This window comes from Drosophila elegans, unplaced genomic scaffold, assembly GCF_018152505.1.
Source record: "Drosophila elegans isolate 14027-0461.03 unplaced genomic scaffold, ASM1815250v1 contig_814, whole genome shotgun sequence".
NCBI classification, from domain to species: domain Eukaryota; kingdom Metazoa; phylum Arthropoda; class Insecta; order Diptera; family Drosophilidae; genus Drosophila; species Drosophila elegans.
In genome coordinates, this window is record NW_024546167.1 from 16,129,994 (window position 1) to 16,147,425 (window position 17,432).

Sequence of the window (17,432 nt, forward strand, 5' to 3'; positions counted from 1 at the left end):
TTTAAAAATTCAAATCCCAAGTGTTTCTGGGGCACCAATGGATATTGCAATAGTTTTTTTTTAAACAACCGTCTAGAGAGTTGTGCAAAAGCCCTTGAATGAGATGTTTTTCAATAAAAATTAATGAATCGTTTCCATCGACACAGCTCCTCTGTTCTGCCTGGCCACGCTGTTCTTTGCGGCCGTGCTGCGTCCCTCGGTGCCAGGCGGCTTCTACTTTCTCATTTTCCTGCTGGCCGGCACCTACTGGGCAACCTGCCAGACGCTGCAACGGTGCGTGCCCCATCAGCGCCCTCGATGGCAACGGACAACATTTCTGACTTTTCCTTTGTATTCTCGCACCTTTTTTTTGTGTTTGGTTTTTGTAGGGGCTTTGCGTTGTTGCTGCGCTGCGTGATGGTCGTCCTGGTGCTGCACTCCCTGTCCATTGTGTCCTATCAGACGCCCTGGATGCAGAGCCACCTAAATCATACCACATTGACAGCCCGGTAAGTTGAAGGCAGAGACGTGGTACCAATAGTATATTGGGAATCATCTGACTTTTATCTGTCTCTGGCCATCAGTTTGATTGGATTGGAACCGCTGATTGAATCCTACTGCTCGCCGGATATCCGAGTGTTTCTGTACAATAATAAGCTGTCTCTGGACTCGTACCTCAATCCGTTTGCATTGTTCTTTGCGTATTTCGTTCTGGCCCTGACGACCAAGCATCTTATTAAGCCACGGGTAAGTTTCAATTACGGTGTGCTTGAAGCTCTTTGATTTCCGAACAGCTGGTTTAGAGAAACACGGATTACCTTACCTTAATCGCAGGCTTAAATTAATAAGACTGAAAATAAATGGTGTAAAATAGAGCATAAATATAAAGGGTAATAACAATGATATCCCTTTGTATATTAACATATTTTAAAAACATTGTTTCTCAGTCTTGTTCATAACCACCAACCAATCTGAAGACATAGTTATAACTGCTCTCAATTTTTGCTCTCAATTTCTTCTGCTGCCATTTGCATCCGGATAAACTATTTCAATTTCAATTTTTCTAACACAACACTCTCTTTGCACGGCTACAAATAACATACCAAACACTTGTAACACCTAACACTAAATTGTCACTAACACGCCACAACTGAACACCCAAAACACTTGAATACCCAAACATCTGAACACCTAAACACCTAAACACCTGAAAGGTGGAATCGAAGCCCGCCACCGCCTTTGGCCAGCAGCTAGATTGCAATAGCAGCAGCATCAGCAACACCACCGGCAACAAGGTCAACCGCCAGCTATCACTGCTCACCTCGCAGACCTCACGTGGTCGCCGGGATGGGTCCAATCCTGGCGGAGGTGGAGCCACCATTACCACCACTACCACCACCACCACCACTACCGCATCGACCACAATCCGCAATCAGCGCTTGAGTGTAAGCGAGCGAGTGGATTGGGATTGGGATTGTCATTGGCCGATCTGGGTTCGGCGTGTGAATGTTGAATATTTTTTAGGGACAATGAAGTTGAATAGGTATATGAGAATCAGGGACAGAAAATTCCCAATAAGCCGACTTAAGTTTATCATCGGAAAAGTATTATCAATTTACATTACTTGATGAAAACTTTCAAGACGAGCTTGAACATTTTTATTTGCGTTGGCCTATTTTAAATTGCGTTTTTTGGGATTTATGTCTGTCTTGACATTTTAAAAATCTGTTATTTTTGTAACCTCTTCATTATTTTAATTCTTTTTTTTTTCGTTTTGGGAGACATCTAAAAATCCAACTTAATTTACACTTTAATTAAATCTTTTTTTGTTGCCAAAATAATATTTTAATAGGATTTATTATTATTATTTATATCACTTCTTTAAATATAAAAATAAAGCCCTAAATAATTCTGGTAGCGGTTTAAAAAAATCTTTAATAATAAATATAAAACTAAAATGCTGCTTAGTTTATGCAGGACATAGATGTAATGCAAACACTATACACAACTATAGTTGACCCGACTAAAAAACCCAACTAAATGTTTGTGCTTTAACGTTTAACCCCAAAACTCGGGCCAACTGGAGCTGATTTGTGTGCGCTTTTGCTGAAATCTGACTCACTTGTTTTGCGATTTTTTCTGCCATTTCTGCCATTTTTGTTTACGTATGTTTGGTTTTCTTTTGATTTTTGTTTATGCTCTCTCTTTTATTACTTCCGCTTTAGGTTTCTTTGCGCCGTGATCAGCGTGCAACGTTGAATGAACCGACTGAGACGACGCCTGTACGTAAACTAACTCCACTTTGCGCCAATACTGTGTATCCTTCTGCCAGTCTAACCCCCTTATCACTAGATTAGCTCTGCCTCTGTCTTTCTATGTATCATTTGGCTTAAGCTCTCCCAACTTTTCCCATTTGTCGATGTTGAATTGTTCTCGTCTAACATATCTAGCTCTCTATAGTACTAATCGCCCTAGTAAAACCATCTGAAATCCTAACCAAATTCAAACTAAACATGATACTAACCGCGTAAGTGTGACTGTACATACGTGTGTGTGTTCTGGGCCATAGAGCACCGCTAAAGCGATCCAAAAATAGTTAGCAAACCTCACCCGGATAGTAACCTATCAACATTAACACCCGTAGTTGCCCTAGAACTCTAGAACTCTTTGTATGTACATATCAAAATTAGTAAGCTGAACTCTATCCTTTATGTCTGCATCGGTTGCTTTGAGCTCTGAGCTAATTCATTGCATTACTTTCTATATATAGTTGGTGCGTCAAAGCACACGAAAGTCGCGCACACCGCAACCGGTGGAGAGTGGATCCTCGGTGGCGCCCAGTGCAATCCAACGGGGCAATGACATTCAGCTGGACTCCATGGAGCAGCGGTCGGAGCAGGAGAACACCACCACCTCCATACTGGATCAGATATCGTATGGGTTCGTCAGCGTGGGGGGTTTCATCTATCAGAACAGCTATATATTCACCAATATTCTGATGATGGCAAGTTCTGTCTTACTATCTCTTAAACTTATATACTTATATGTTATTATATTATTTCTAGGCCTGGTCCATAGTCTACCACAGTTGGCTGACTTTTGTGCTGCTGCTTTGGGCCAATGTGCTGTGGATGATACCCAATCAGCGGAAGGCCATGATGCGTTCTAGTCCATTTATTGTCCTATATGCTGAGGCGCTACTGGTGGCCCAGTACATATACGGCATGGATCTGAACAACAATGAACTTCCGACGAAGGTTTCCGTACGACTGTGTCACTTAAAAGCGAATTTAAACTAATGTACTGACATATTTGCAGACGGCGGGCATTAACCTGCAGCAAATTGGCTTCGAACGGCCCATCGAGAACCAGATGCGTCCGTGTGTGCCGCTGATCGTGAAGACAGCCTTTGTGCTGATGTTTTGGGTGACGTCGCGGCAGTTCTTCAAGGAGAAGCGCGATCGTCGGAGGGATAGCACCCTGGCGGACATCATTGCACCGCTGCAGATCACCGTGGGATCGGCTGGTTCCAGCTACCTCATCAACGACGGCAAGAAGACCTCAAAGTTCCTAAAGAAGGCCGGCGATGTGATCAAGAATCTGCTGGTGCGCTTGTGGATTTGGCTGCTGGTGCTGGTCATCTTCCTCTGTGCGATCACCGGGGAGAACATGACCGTCTTCCGCATCTGCTACATGGCCCTGTTCCTATTCTTCTTGCTGGTCTTTCAATCCTCGTCCAAGGCCTGGGTTAAGATCATGTACGGCTTCTGGCTGTTCCTGATCTTCTACGCCATGTCCATACTCATATTGATCTATACATATCAGTTCGACAAGTTCGATACGTACTGGAATGACTATCTCAATGTGTCCAAGACGCTGTAAGTGATTATATTAATTTAAAATTAAATTAAATAATGTTTAAAAATATTAGAGCTTGAATTGATTACCAATTTGATAGACTTTCCATCTAATAATAGATTTTATTTTATTTTATTTGTTTAACAAAACGAAATCTTTTATAGAACACAAATCTTAATAATGTTTTTTGATTCTCAGGCAAAACGACATTGGCCTTAAGCGCTATCAGACCAAGGATTTGTTCCTCCACTTGGTCTCGCCCACGATAATTGTGATTCTGACCGTGATCCAAGTGCACTACTTCCACAAACGCTTCATTGCCTCACTGCAGCAACAGCCAGCGGCGGCTGGCGGCTCGGCACAACAGAAACCCACGGAGACAACTGCCCTGGAACCGGCGCCATCCAAGCGTCGTGGTAGCGCCGGTTCACTGCGTCGATCGCAGGGTCCTTCGGCGGAGGCTGCTCCCGGAGCCACCACCGATTTCGAGACATCTGTGCGGGATTTGGTGCGCATTTCGTTCCGCAAGATCAAGAACAAGTCGGAGTACATCTTCAAGAACTTCAAGGACGTCTTCTGGCGCTTCCTGGAGCTGCACATCATGAAGGCTGTCTATATTGCAGCCTTTGTCTGTAGTGTCAGCGAAGTTTGCGTCCTGCACATTGTCTTCGTGGGCTTCTGTGTGCTGGGCGCCACCTCGCGCAAGGCTGTCCAGGTGGTGATCAGCCGCCTCATCTCGTTCATTGTCACGATCATAGTGCTGTCCAAGATGATCTATCAGATCGGCTACCTCAGCCACTCACAGTATAATGTGGTTTGTGTAAGTAGCTGCTTATTTAAAAGGTATTGTTGATGTGTTAACTTGATTCTTAATTGTATTTCTCAGTCGGACAACCAGACAGCCAACAATGCCGAGTGGATAGGCCTCACCAAGGCCGACAAGGTGACGGGTGGACTGATGAGTCTGCTGCGCACCTACATCATCTACATGGTAATTGTGACCTTGCATGCAGTGATCACTCTGCGTCAGCTGCAAATGCGCGTGAAGATTGGAGCCTTGAATGCTCCACCCACCAAGCTGCTGTTTCCCAACATTATTCGAGCTGATGCTGAAAAGGATCTGGTGGGATTGGTGAAGTATCTCCTAAACTTTGGCTTCTACAAATTTGGCATTGAGATATCGCTGATCGCCCTGGTGTCCACCATCACATACCGCCAGGACATTGTGGCCGTGGTCTATGCTCTGTGGCTGGTGGTGCTGCTGCTCCTCAGGAGATCACAGTGTGCCAAAATATGGGGCGTTTTCCAGGCCTTCTTTGCCATCTCCATACTGACACAGTATATAGTTTTGGTTGGTCTGCCGCCGAGCTCATGTCTGGGTAAGATTTACTTGGCTTAGCTTTAGGTAAAATATTATAATATTGGAGTATGTATTTCAGTTTATCCCTGGGATGAGGGCACCTTTGGCGAGGGCATCCAACGCTGGACAATGCTGCCGGGAGCCCTGCACTTCAACCACGTGCCCAAGCTGATCTTCGACTTCATTGTGCTTGTCATCCTGAATCGCCAGAAGAGCATCTTCTGCATCGAGCAGCGCTATGCCAGCAACGATGACTATCCTGGTGGCAGCAACCGCAGTGTGATCGCGGATATCGCTCAACTGGGTCGCGTACCCTTCGACAATCCCACCCACGATTTCTGCTCGTACATACGTAACTACTCGGACATCCTGAAGAACGGAGTGCTGTGCGGCTTCTACTGGTTCACCCTGGCGGTGGTTTTCCTGGCCGGCACCAACATTGCTGATTTGCTGGCCCTGGGCTATCTGATCGGGGCTTTCATATTCCTGTGGCAGGGCTCTGACTTCTATTTGCGCCCCATCCACACCATCATCTGTCGCTGGAAGTGGCTGCTGGCCTTCAATGTGACGAATATACTGATCAAGACGACCTTCCAGATGGCCGGCTGTCTGTTTATGACACAGCTGACCACCGATTGCTGCTGGCTGGTGCACATGCTGGGCATCACCTGCACGAGTAATGCGCCCAAGGAGCAGGTGATGCTGCCCGAGGACACTGTTTTGGTAGTTTTGCCCGGCGAGTGCCCCAAGATCACCCATCAGGTGGTCCTGCTGTGGGACACCATCTGCTTTGCCTTCATCATCTTCCAGCTGCGCATCTTTAAATCTCACTACTTCTGTCACATCATCACGGACACCAAGGCAAATAATATCCTGGCCTCAAGGTGGGTTTTTAAAGACTATATGTCTAATTTTTTAACTGATTGGAACACTTTTTATTACAGAGGAGCTGACATTATTGAGAGCTTGCGACATAAGCAGATTGCCCACCGCCACGACCATGAAAAGCAGGTGCTGCACAAGATCAAGCGGAAGATGGAGCGCATCCGAGCCACGCAGCAGAAGATGCTTCGTCCCCTGGACAAACAGACCCACTTTGATGGTAAGTTATCCTTCAAACTCCTTGGGGGTATTCTCCCCTCCTTTCTGTCTTTTTTTTTGTCGGCCATCGTATTTCGCGTCGCGTTTTTTTTTTTGCCATTTTCCATTTTGTATTTTGATCGTTGGAAATTGTCGCGTGTGTGCCATACATTAATCCTTGGCATTCCTGAAGGGCAACGCACGCCCACGGAGCAGGCCATGTCCGAGGTGGCACCTCTGGCCCACAACAGCAGCTTCACCTCCTGCCAGGGATCTGGATACCTGACTCCCGATGAGCGCAGCTCCTGCAGCTCGGCCACTTCATCGCCGGCGAGGGCCTCGATCCTCTCCAGCAGTGGCAGCAGTGTGGAGAGCGTGGACAGTGCCGATGCGGCAGTGATCATCGAACCGGAGATCAATGTGATGCCTTGTGAGGAGATGGCGGACTTTGAGGATGTGCAGTCGGTCAGTGAGGAGGAAACAACGGTGGCTCCACATAAAGATTTCCAGGGAAAGGAGTGTGCATTTAAAAGCCTGGATTCTTCAAAGCCCACCACGCCAAGTACGGATGCCTTGTCCACTCTTCTCACCGAAGGATTTTTGGAACCAAAGAGGATCTCCCTGGGACTAGCTCCCTCTGAGCTTAGTGCTTCGGTGGGCATGCAAAGTCTGGCGCCTCCTTTGGCTGCCTATGCAACAGCCATGGCCTCCAGTTCCCTGCTGTCCTCCAATCTGACACCGAATCTTCGCCGTAAACATCGCCGTCAGTCGTCGACCAATGCTGCTGTTTCCTGGAACGAAACCGTGTCCATCAAACGATCACCCATGAAAAAGCAAATGGTAAAGTGGGAAAATCAGGGATGCAAGGCCTTAAAATTATGTCAAAATATTTATTTAGGTGGTTTTAAAGGGAAGCTTATTTATTTTGTAATTTATAATTTAAACAAATATAGTAAACATAAAAATCTGGCTATTAAAAGCTAAATTTTGTAATCGAATATAAAATTCAGTGATTTACATTTTTCTTACCTGTGTTATTTTTTTCTTATTTTGTTGATTTACTATTATTTGTAAAGTTTAAAAGACTTAAATTCGGCTTGCATCCCTGAAGAAAACCTTCCTGCCCGATCATTTATTTCTCCCACACCCAAAACAGTCGGCGGATAAGGAGGAGGAGGTGGTGACCATGCGCCACAAGTCACTGCACCGCCGTCACCAGAGCATGGGAAATGCTAGCTACTCGCTGGATGAGGGCTCACAGTCGCAATCGCAGCGCAAGCGACTGTCGAGCAATTTATCCGGAACCAAAGACGAGATCTTCTTGAGGTCCGCCCAAAGACCACATAGCTGGGGACCCGTGGGTACGGCCTCCTATATGGAGTCGCTGATGTGCGCCTTCTACGAGCCCGCACTGCTGCATGGACCATGTATTGGATGAATCTTTACTCTCAAATAATAATAATAATTTTGCTAATGTTCAACGAAACTCTGTACAAAAAACAAACTGTTCAATGTGCGTGTTTTCCAAGCTAATGAAAATAAAAACGATTGGGGTCGTGTGTAGCAGACCCCAAGCAACTGCCTCTCCGAGTCTGACCTGTAAATAACACCAATTTAGATCTACTTTACTCCCGATTTACTTCTTTATGGGTGAATGAAGGCGCGATCAGAGTGCCTGAGCGCTTCTACAAGTGTATTATAGCAAAATCTCTTCATCGATCTTGATGTGATTTCTAGAATCAATTTCTTAACGCTTCTGGGGGTTACTTACATATGTTGTAAATCAAGATTTTTGACCTGCATGAAGAATCTCTAAAACTTTTCTAAATTTTCCCTAACGCTTCTTCTAATACTTTTTAAAAATATCTAATTTATTTCTTTAACATGATATGGAATCTAGTTTTATAATATTTCATTTGATTTACCAAGCTTATAAGCATATTGAATGCCTTGGGATCGGTTCAGAAATATACAATTTACAACATTTCAAACTTCGGCCAGCCGTTGTTAGAGTTATTTATATCTTAATTTCACTTAAAACAAAACTTCTAAATTCTATTCGTTTTTTTTTTTAATATTATTTCTTGATTTTTGTTTTATATATTTATATTTGATTATTTTTTAGAACATGGTTATCCACTTCCTGCACCAACAGTACGCAGAAGGAAGGAAATTAAATTACATCCACATGGTAAAGTTTTTGTTTGTTGTGCCTTATTTGTTCGATATTAACTCCTGCTATATAAGCTGCCCCCATGCCATGTATATAAATTGTACCCGATTAACTGCATGAAGTTCTGTGTGCTGCTCTGTAAATTGAATGCAACAAGAAAAGCCTACCTCTAGCAAATATTTACTAATAACCATCTGAATGTTGTTTAAACACTATAATTGCTATATATTTTTGGGAAGAGAAGTGTGTGTGCTAATGCTATTTTTGATGTTCACCAACAGCTACTCGAGCTGGTGATTACTACATGTTTGAGGAGATGGATGATAAGTTCGAACTCGACTTGATACACGATGAGATTGACTTCTTGGAGGAGGAGAACATCACCGAAAGTGAGATGAAGATGCAGCGCCGCAAGACACTCTACGATGTGAGTTTATAGAACAATTATATTGGGAGTTCTTTGAGATTAGGCCATGCTGCATGTCATTCCCCTTCGCATGACTTTTGAACTGTATTTAAATTCTTGTAAATTCCCAAAAAAAAAAAAAAAAAAAACCAAAAACAAATCCAAAATTGCCCCGATCGAAGGTGTGGAAGGATCTCAATGATGCCGAGTACCGTCGCCACTTCTATATGCGTGAGCGTTCGTATGCCTCAGAGCCGGGTTCTCGCATAGCCCTGAAGTTGGACGACGAGAAGGAGAAGGTGGGCCATGACCTGGGCCTGGCCACCACCAGCGACGTAGACGAGGATGACGACGATACCATTGAGTGCGATCTGGGCATGCGCACCTCGACGCTGTCCGAGCCACTTGACTTTGGGCGTCGCAGCCAGTCGCTGCTCGAGGTTGTGAGTCCGAAGTGCAGAGCTTTCTACTACATATCATGTCTTTAATTGGCGCACCTCCCGTTGATTTCACTTATTTTGCTGCGCCCGCAATATCTGCCTGCCGACCAGCAGTTGGGCGCACTCACCTCAAAATACTGTACAAACAACAAACGATTTCTTGTATCTGCATTATGTATAAGCTTGAATTTTCGTTAAATCGTGTCAATGTTTATTTCTAGTTGAAAAAAAGTCAGATATAGTCTAACTCCTTGTGTTTTTCTGACCCCACAGAAGTCAAAGGATGCACCCACTGGAGACTTTCCGTCCACCAGCAAGGGCATCTCCAAGGAACGCGATGCGGCCACAGCTTCCAGTTCGGCCAGTCCAGCGCCCACCAGGGATGTGGCTGATCTGCCCGTGATACCACCACCTTCTACTGGCCTGGGACGCGAGGCCACCTCCAAGGAAACCTCGGATAGCAAGTCCAAAATGGAAGTCGATAGCGGCGAGGTGACGGCCAAGGATTCCGATGAGGACTTCGACACCAATCCCATTATCAGACTGCTCGAGGGCTTCTTGGTCACGCTGACCATAAGACTGAACCGCTTCTCGCGCAACTATCGTTTTGTCAATCGCATTTTGGCTGGCGAGAAGAAGACCCTTAAGGTGGGTTGGGAAATTCAATCTAAAATAGTTATACCCGTTAATCGTAGAGTAACCTAAATAGCATAAAGTAGCATAAATATTCTTGGCCAGGATCAATAGCCTAGTCCATCGTTCGTCTGTCTGTCCGAATGAAAATCTCTATCAATCTCAAAAGATATTTGGAATTCAACATGCAGATTTTAGTTATGCCTACGCAGAAGGTATATTTCAAATCTGTTATGTCATTCTGAGGCATGGTAAAGGCCAGTTAATAAGCTATATATATATATTCGGTCAATATCTGTTGACTCCCACAAAAAGTTTCCAAATTGAACCATTATTTTAGAAGTTATTACCATAAATCTAAGATTTCGCTCTTCTTATTTTTGCTCGCTCTTAGCCTGTAGTAGTAACCCTACCGTTCGGTAGATGGCGCCACCGAAAACCCGAATATTTTCTGGGAGCATATTTATTTTGAATTTGATTACCTAAGAAACGGATACCCAATAGTCGGCCACACGACTATATCGTTCCTTCATGTTGAACTTACATTCCAATTTTGATTACTTTCTTTTGCAGGAATCCAGCTCGTTGAATCGCCTGGGACTGTCCAGTGCCGCCGCCATGTTCCACTTCCTCAAGTCCAATCTCGAGAGGTATTTAGAAAGCTATTCTGGAGTCCAGGTCCAGTGTGCGCCGCTTGCGTTGAATTTGTATTAAGTTTTGATTTTTGGAAACTGGAAACCCCAAGCGTCCCTAGAGTAGCGTGTTCTGGTCGCGTTACGAAACGTTGATTTTATTTGTATACCTTAATTTTCATTAAGAGTTGTGTTCGGTTTTGATTTAATATTTATTTCGTATTATTTTTCTTCTTTTTATTTGCATATCCGTTTTACTTTTGTGTTCCGTGTGTTTGATACTCTGTACCTGCTTCCACAACATACTATTTACTATTCTCGAATCGAACAACACACCTGCAACAATGTCTCACCACCTCACCTTCATCATTTGTGCCACCATATTGTTGTTGTTGAACTCGAACTCGATCGATATTGTTGTTGCTGCTGCTGATGCTGCTGTTGAAGCGATGAAAGCGGCCCGCCCGCCTCCACATCCACTCCGCGGCGGGTGGTCATCGCACCACCGAATGCCACCGAGCACACAGATCCCACCAGCACCACACAGAACACAGACACGACAACCACACCGCTATCACCACCCGAACCACTGCAACCACTGCAACCACTGCAACCACCAACTACAACCAGTACACCACAGCAACAGCATCAGCACATTCGCGCTGTCGACGAAATCATCGAACTGCCTGTAGATACCGTCGATGCAGTCACCTCTAGGTAACCAAAACCACCCGAAATTATTTTGTTTTTAATGCAGGGATTCCAAAGAATCCTGTTGTCTACATATTTTATAGGAATTCCTGCTTTCATTTTAAGAATATCAAAAGAAAATACATAGTTTTTTATTGGCTGCCAGTTAATTTTTTCAGAAAAAATATTTTTTAAAAACAAACATTTTGTTCAACTTATTTACCAAATTAATTTCATTAAAAATTAAAATATGTTAGTCATTAAAAACAAATAGTTCCTTACTATCTAGAGCTAATTTAAACTGCACAGTATAACATTTAAATTATTTTGAATCGTATCTACATTCTTTTATCTGCACAATTCTGCTCAAATTTTATTTTACATTTCTTACTTTCATATATTATTTTAAAAATAATAAAATTTCCCACATTCCATTTGGCTTAAATAGAGCTAAAATAATTCGATGTGTTTATGTGTATGTCAAAAAACCAAAAAAATCCACAATGAACAAAAAACAGATCCTTACTAATTTCTTTTTCTTACATTTTACATTTTTCTGTGCGCATTTCTCGATCATCTGAATAAATTTTTGTTTTGTTAGAAAACAATCAATCAATTCATCGCCGCCAGCCAAGGGGTAAGTAAATCGAAGCATACTACAAACCTAAGACTAAAACGAGATCAGTAAAAATCGACTAACAACACAAGACATATGTATATCCATGTGTCTGCTCTTTACGACTCTCGACTAAGATCTAATACTTCAGCAATTTTCTCTATATATATACTACATATATGTGTAAACCCCATCTAAACTGCATTGTTACACCAATTTTCCATTTCAAACTCCATTCCATTCCTGTCGCCACCCCACCATCCCTGCGATGTGTCGTATATAAATCGTATATATATAGCACGATGCTCAGTCGAAAATCGGACTGTGGCCTGCCCGAGATCCGCATTAAAGCTCCATCTCTCGAGCGCGGTGCACATTATTACCATAATCACCACAGCGGCGGTGGCTCAGGATCCTTGAGCAAGCACTGGTCCTACGAGCAGGTGGACAGGTACTGGTCCCGCCCACTAACTATGCGTATTGCCCACTCTATCCCTTAGCCAATTGATGTGCCTATTAATGTGTTGGTGTCTTTCGGTTTGTGTTCGTAACGCTCTATACTAACTCTCTGTAAACAGATGGGTCGATTTAAATTAAATAAAGAATAATTTTGAGAACAATATCTAATGGCCATCTTCTTTTGGCATAAAGTTTTACAATATATTAAGTTCCTTCTAAAATATTCCTACACTCAATTTCTCTACTACTAAAAAAACTTTAATATAATTTGAAGTTTAATTGTAAAACTTTTAAAATAAATTCAAGAAGACTTAAATTTAAAATCATAATGAGTATTGTATAAATTCATTCAAATCAATTTTAAAATTTAAATCGATCCACCCTGCTCAATATCTATATGTATCTTTCAAGCTCATGCCCATCCATTCTCATGATCATGGTCCAGCCTCATGACTCTACTAAAAACATCTATCACGACTCTTTGTCTCTCCCTCTGTATCTTTTGGTAATACTGTAACTGCATCTGTTTCTGTTTCTGTATTTGTGTCCGTATCTCTGCCTCTCCACTAAGTTGTGTTCGCTGCTATGATTTAAACCTATCTCTATGCGTTCTTTGCTAGTATGTACCGTTGTTGTCTGGCTTCGATTAACCCAAGTTATTAACTAGTTTTGTGTTCCACCGAACTCCACACGATGCACTCGCATGTAGACTGTGGAGCATGCAGCGCACACATTCCCAAAAAGAACAGCACCCGGCATGTCAAGTTGATAGATTCCACCAATCTGTATGGGAATCTGTATCTATAGTCTAATATTCGTTTCGTATGATCTTCCAGCGCGGGTGAATTCAACCTGGAGGAGGAGAACTTTGCCATGCGAGATCATCATATCATTGTGGAGTTGCTGATCTCTTCGTGGTACGCCTTGTTGGCCAACACGGATCTCATCTGCTATATTGTGGTGTTCATCAATCAGGTAAGAGGTTTTTACTTCCCTCCAAAACCCTATTTAAATTTATTTTTCGTTTTGCAGGTGGTCAATGCCAGTCTTATTTCGCTGCCGCTGCCCATTATGGTGTTTTTGTGGGGCACCTTGTCGCTGCCACGCCCCACAAAAACGTTCTGGGTCACCCTGATTGCCTACACCCAGGCCATTGTGCTGATCAAGTGCATCTTCCAGTTCAAACTGATCTGGTCCAACTACCACCAGCTACCCAACCAGCCGCTGGCACCAGCCAAAATCTTTGGCGTGGAGAATAAGGCACACTATGCCATTTATGATCTGATCCTTTTGCTGGTACTGTTCCTGCATCGATATCTGCTTAAGTCGCAGGGCCTTTGGAAATCGGGCTACAAGGATACGGATAATCAGTTCACTAAACCCACCGCTAGCATGTAGGTTACCAGAGGTTCTTAAGTTAATTAAGTTTAATGTTTTATTCTATTGTTTTCCTTATAAAGTGATGATCGCGATGATAGCGACAATCTATCGCAACCCGACTCCCGCCAGCTGAACGAAGATGCTGCCCAGAAGATGAGTCTGCAAGTGAGTCAGGCTTCTTTGCCCGGATCGCCAGAGTTCAGCAAGAGTGGCATCAACCAGTTAGAGTAAGTGTCTAACTAGACTTTGAAGGAATTATCAATAGTAATCAATTAATAATTGGCTTTGCAGACGCACCAAGTACACCTCTTCGCTGTACAAGTTCTTCTTTAGTCTGGTTCACAAATCCCGTTTAGCCACTGATGTCTATGCCCTGATGTTCCTCTGCGACTTTGTGAACTTCTTTGTGCTGCTCTTTGGCTTCACTGCATTTGGAGTGAGTAAAACAAAATATATATTTTAGAAACCTAGTTCATCTTATTCCCTGCTTTTAGACCCAACAAACCGAAAGCGACGAGGGTGTGCAGACTTATCTGGCGGAGAACAAAGTGCCCATACCATTCCTGATCATGCTACTGGTTCAGTTCCTGCTCATCGTTATAGATCGAGCCTTGTACCTGCGCAAAGCCCTGGTCAACAAGATCATCTTCCACTTCTTCTCGGTGATTGGCATACACATCTGGATGTTCTTCGTGGTGCCGGCTGTTACGGAGCGCACCTTCAACTCCCTGGCACCGCCCATTATATTCTACGTGATCAAGTGCTTCTACATGCTGCTAAGCTCGTATCAAATCAAATCCGGCTACCCCAAGCGCATTCTGGGCAACTTCTTCACCAAGGGCTTCTCGATGGTCAACATGATCGCCTTCAAGGTGTACATGCAGATCCCATTCCTGTACGAGCTGCGAACGATCTTGGATTGGGTGTGCATCGACAGCACAATGACCATCTTCGACTGGCTGAAGATGGAGGACATTTTCTCGAACATCTATCTGATTCGCTGCACCCGGCAGTCGGAGACCGATTTTCCGGCCATGCGGGCCCAGAAGAAGGCCTCACTTTCCAAGCTTATCATGGGCGGCACCGTTGTCCTGCTGATTGTGATTTGCATCTGGGGACCACTGTGTCTGTTTGCCCTGGGCAATGCCGTCGGCACCTCGAATGTGCCCTATCAGGTGTCTCTGTCGATACGAATCGGACCCTATGATCCCATCTACACTACGAATAACTACGACAGCATCTACGAGATCAATCCCGAGATGTACTCTCAGATGACTAATGCGTATATTAAGGAGAAACAGGCTCTTACGTTTATAGCTGGCTATGATGCAACGGATGTGGCCGCTGTGCGACTGGCTGGGAACTCGCCATCCCTTTGGAACATAGCTCCACCGGATAGGCAGCGGTTGCTAAATGATTTGAGAAACAGTGAGTTCAATCAACTAACTAATTTATTAATTTTAAATATATAATATATATATATTTTTTTAAACTATTTTAGACCACACACTGAAGGCACGCTTTTCCTATTCCCTTACGCGAAAAGCTCCCGCCAAGGGATTAAAGGAGACTGTTGGCGACGAGCATGCCATTTCGCTGGACGAATCCTTCGAGGGGCGCGCCGCTCTTATCCATATGCTTAGCGAGACTCATGATGTGGAGCCGGTTCAAAGCAATACCACCACCACCAATGAAACCATTACCGCTTCCACTCCCAAAGTCGAAGAAGTTGTTGTGATACCCGGCGTGATACCAAAGTTTATCAAGGTGCTCAATTCGGGCGATGCCGCTGTGGTTAGTGTGCTGAGTGAGAAACACCACGAATACCGACCGCTGGTCATCAAAATGCATCGGGACAACGAGACCAACGGCTTGTGGTGGGAGATCCGGGACTTTTGCAACGATACCTTCTACAACGAAACGCTGTCCAAGTTTGCCTACAGCAACTGCACATCGGGCATAGTGATGTACACATTCAACGACAAGAAGTTCCCATCGACATTCAGTTTCCTCACAGCCGGAGGGTGAGTCTGCCGAAGATTTACCAGGAATTAAAACTCCAATTATAATATTTATCCTTACAGCATCATTGGTTTGTACACCACCTTTGTGTTATTGGCCTCGCGCTTCATGAAGTCCTTCATTGGTGGGCAGAACCGAAAGATCATGTTTGAGGATCTGCCTTACGTTGATAGGGTACTGCAACTCTGTCTGGATATTTATCTGGTAATTTAAATAGCTATGTATATGGATGAAGTTTACTCATATACTACACCAATTTGCAGGTACGAGAGGCTTTGGAATTCGCCCTGGAGGAAGATCTGTTTGCCAAATTGCTCTTCCTGTACCGATCGCCCGAGACGCTAATCAAGTGGACCCGTCCCAAGGAGGAGTACGTGGACGATGACGGCGACACCGACTCCATTCCCAGCCGAATGAGTGTGCGTCGGCCAGAGCAGCTGCAGCAGCAGCAGCAGCAGCAGCAACTACAATAACATAGGCCTAACTTGAACGCTTTTGTAATTTAGAGTTTGTTTACGTATCTAGTACGTATTGCGTTATCGTAGGTTTCATAGTCTTTTTTAAACATTTTTATATGAAGGAAAGAAAACAAAAGAAAAAAAAACACAAATCAGAAACACAAACAAGTACACATCACCCATTTATACAGTCTACAGTTCGTTCGATTTTTTGTCAAAAGTACTGCCCTTGTGTGAAACCGTGTATTTAGTCCTAAGTAAGCGAAAAGTGTTGCTGTTTGTTAGTTTAATCACATGAAAATACTAGTGAATTGTAATTGCCTAAGCAAGCAAATTATTGAATTAAGTTACTTTTAGATATGTGTAAAAATTGAAGATTAAGTACGAAAATACTAATAATAATGATGAGAACTCATATTCAGGGAATTTAGCATTTTACAGAAACCGTTAATATAACAACTAACCTAAAGCATCCGAGTTAATAGGTAATAATAATGTTTTATATTTATACGAAACAAAAATATCATGTATTATTAACCAAATTGCTTCGAATCGCATACATTTCTATGCTATTTGCCTGTGTGTGCCCTTTACAAAACTGATTAACGATATTAGGTATATGTTATACTGTTTGTTATAAAACTAAATCGATATGTTGCATATATATAGAGCGTTGACTTTAGTTATAGGCATATCATGTGACATATTTTTGTATCGAATGCAAACATCATTTGCTTAAGCAACTTTTTTCTAGGCAAGTTCATATCAATATTTCCTTTTGTATAATGCTAAAGTGCGTTGGCTTCGAACGTAAATCGATCAAGTTCACAAATATCTCCCATATGCAATCTCTTTAAATTAGTAAGCGCCAACAAAAATCTATATGTTATATTTTATATGGATCGAAACAAAATTAAATTAATAAACGTAGCAACGAATGAATTTTTATACAAAGAAACGAACAACTTAAAACGTAGATATAATATGTACCTATTTTTTAGCGTTTAATTTCCAAAATAAGCTTAATAACTACGTGGAATACTTACGAACTAAAATAAAGCATCAAAATTGATTGTCATACATAAATTACTGCATCTTTTTAATAAATATTTTTATGAAGCTAAACTGTAAAAGCGATTAATAAACGAAGCGTTAAGGACTAGAAATGTGGGTGTTAACAAAGCCTGCCAAATTTAATTTTTTACGTAGTTCATCAGTTTTCAAGGATACATTTGCAAGTAAGTGT

General features: G+C 43.0%; 1 protein-coding gene across 17 annotated transcripts in view; it reads left to right on the top strand.

Moving 5' to 3' along the window:
• LOC108149337 (piezo-type mechanosensitive ion channel component) overlaps positions 1-17,272 on the top strand; it is a 32,082-nt gene extending 14,810 nt beyond the window's left edge. The window contains exons 5-32 of one of the 17 annotated variants that reach the window (XM_017276806.2): positions 147-273; positions 369-488; positions 564-726; positions 1,194-1,424; positions 2,205-2,261; positions 2,750-2,983; positions 3,045-3,242; positions 3,298-3,857; positions 4,036-4,657; positions 4,724-5,216; positions 5,277-6,081; positions 6,142-6,299; positions 8,403-8,468; positions 8,732-8,877; positions 9,039-9,299; positions 9,570-9,944; positions 10,503-10,579; positions 11,009-11,278; positions 11,853-11,888; positions 12,166-12,318; positions 13,163-13,301; positions 13,359-13,720; positions 13,787-13,933; positions 13,998-14,142; positions 14,201-15,134; positions 15,208-15,730; positions 15,791-15,932; positions 15,992-17,272. In XM_017276806.2, coding sequence (XP_017132295.1) covers positions 147-273; positions 369-488; positions 564-726; positions 1,194-1,424; positions 2,205-2,261; positions 2,750-2,983; positions 3,045-3,242; positions 3,298-3,857; positions 4,036-4,657; positions 4,724-5,216; positions 5,277-6,081; positions 6,142-6,299; positions 8,403-8,468; positions 8,732-8,877; positions 9,039-9,299; positions 9,570-9,944; positions 10,503-10,579; positions 11,009-11,278; positions 11,853-11,888; positions 12,166-12,318; positions 13,163-13,301; positions 13,359-13,720; positions 13,787-13,933; positions 13,998-14,142; positions 14,201-15,134; positions 15,208-15,730; positions 15,791-15,932; positions 15,992-16,201 — 7,754 coding nt within the window. In that variant the 3' untranslated portion in view covers positions 16,202-17,272. Of the gene's footprint in view, positions 1-146; positions 274-368; positions 489-563; positions 727-1,193; positions 1,425-2,204; positions 2,262-2,749; positions 2,984-3,044; positions 3,243-3,297; positions 3,858-4,035; positions 4,658-4,723; positions 5,217-5,276; positions 6,082-6,141; positions 6,300-6,470; positions 7,118-7,433; positions 7,948-8,402; positions 8,469-8,731; positions 8,878-9,038; positions 9,300-9,569; positions 9,945-10,502; positions 10,580-11,008; positions 11,279-11,852; positions 11,889-12,165; positions 12,319-13,162; positions 13,302-13,358; positions 13,721-13,786; positions 13,934-13,997; positions 14,143-14,200; positions 15,135-15,207; positions 15,731-15,790; positions 15,933-15,991 lie in introns of those variants that run through there. The other 16 variants (XM_017276807.2, XM_017276809.2, XM_017276814.2 and 13 more) reach the window with 16 other exon arrangements.
• Positions 17,273-17,432: the final 160 nt, after the last annotated feature.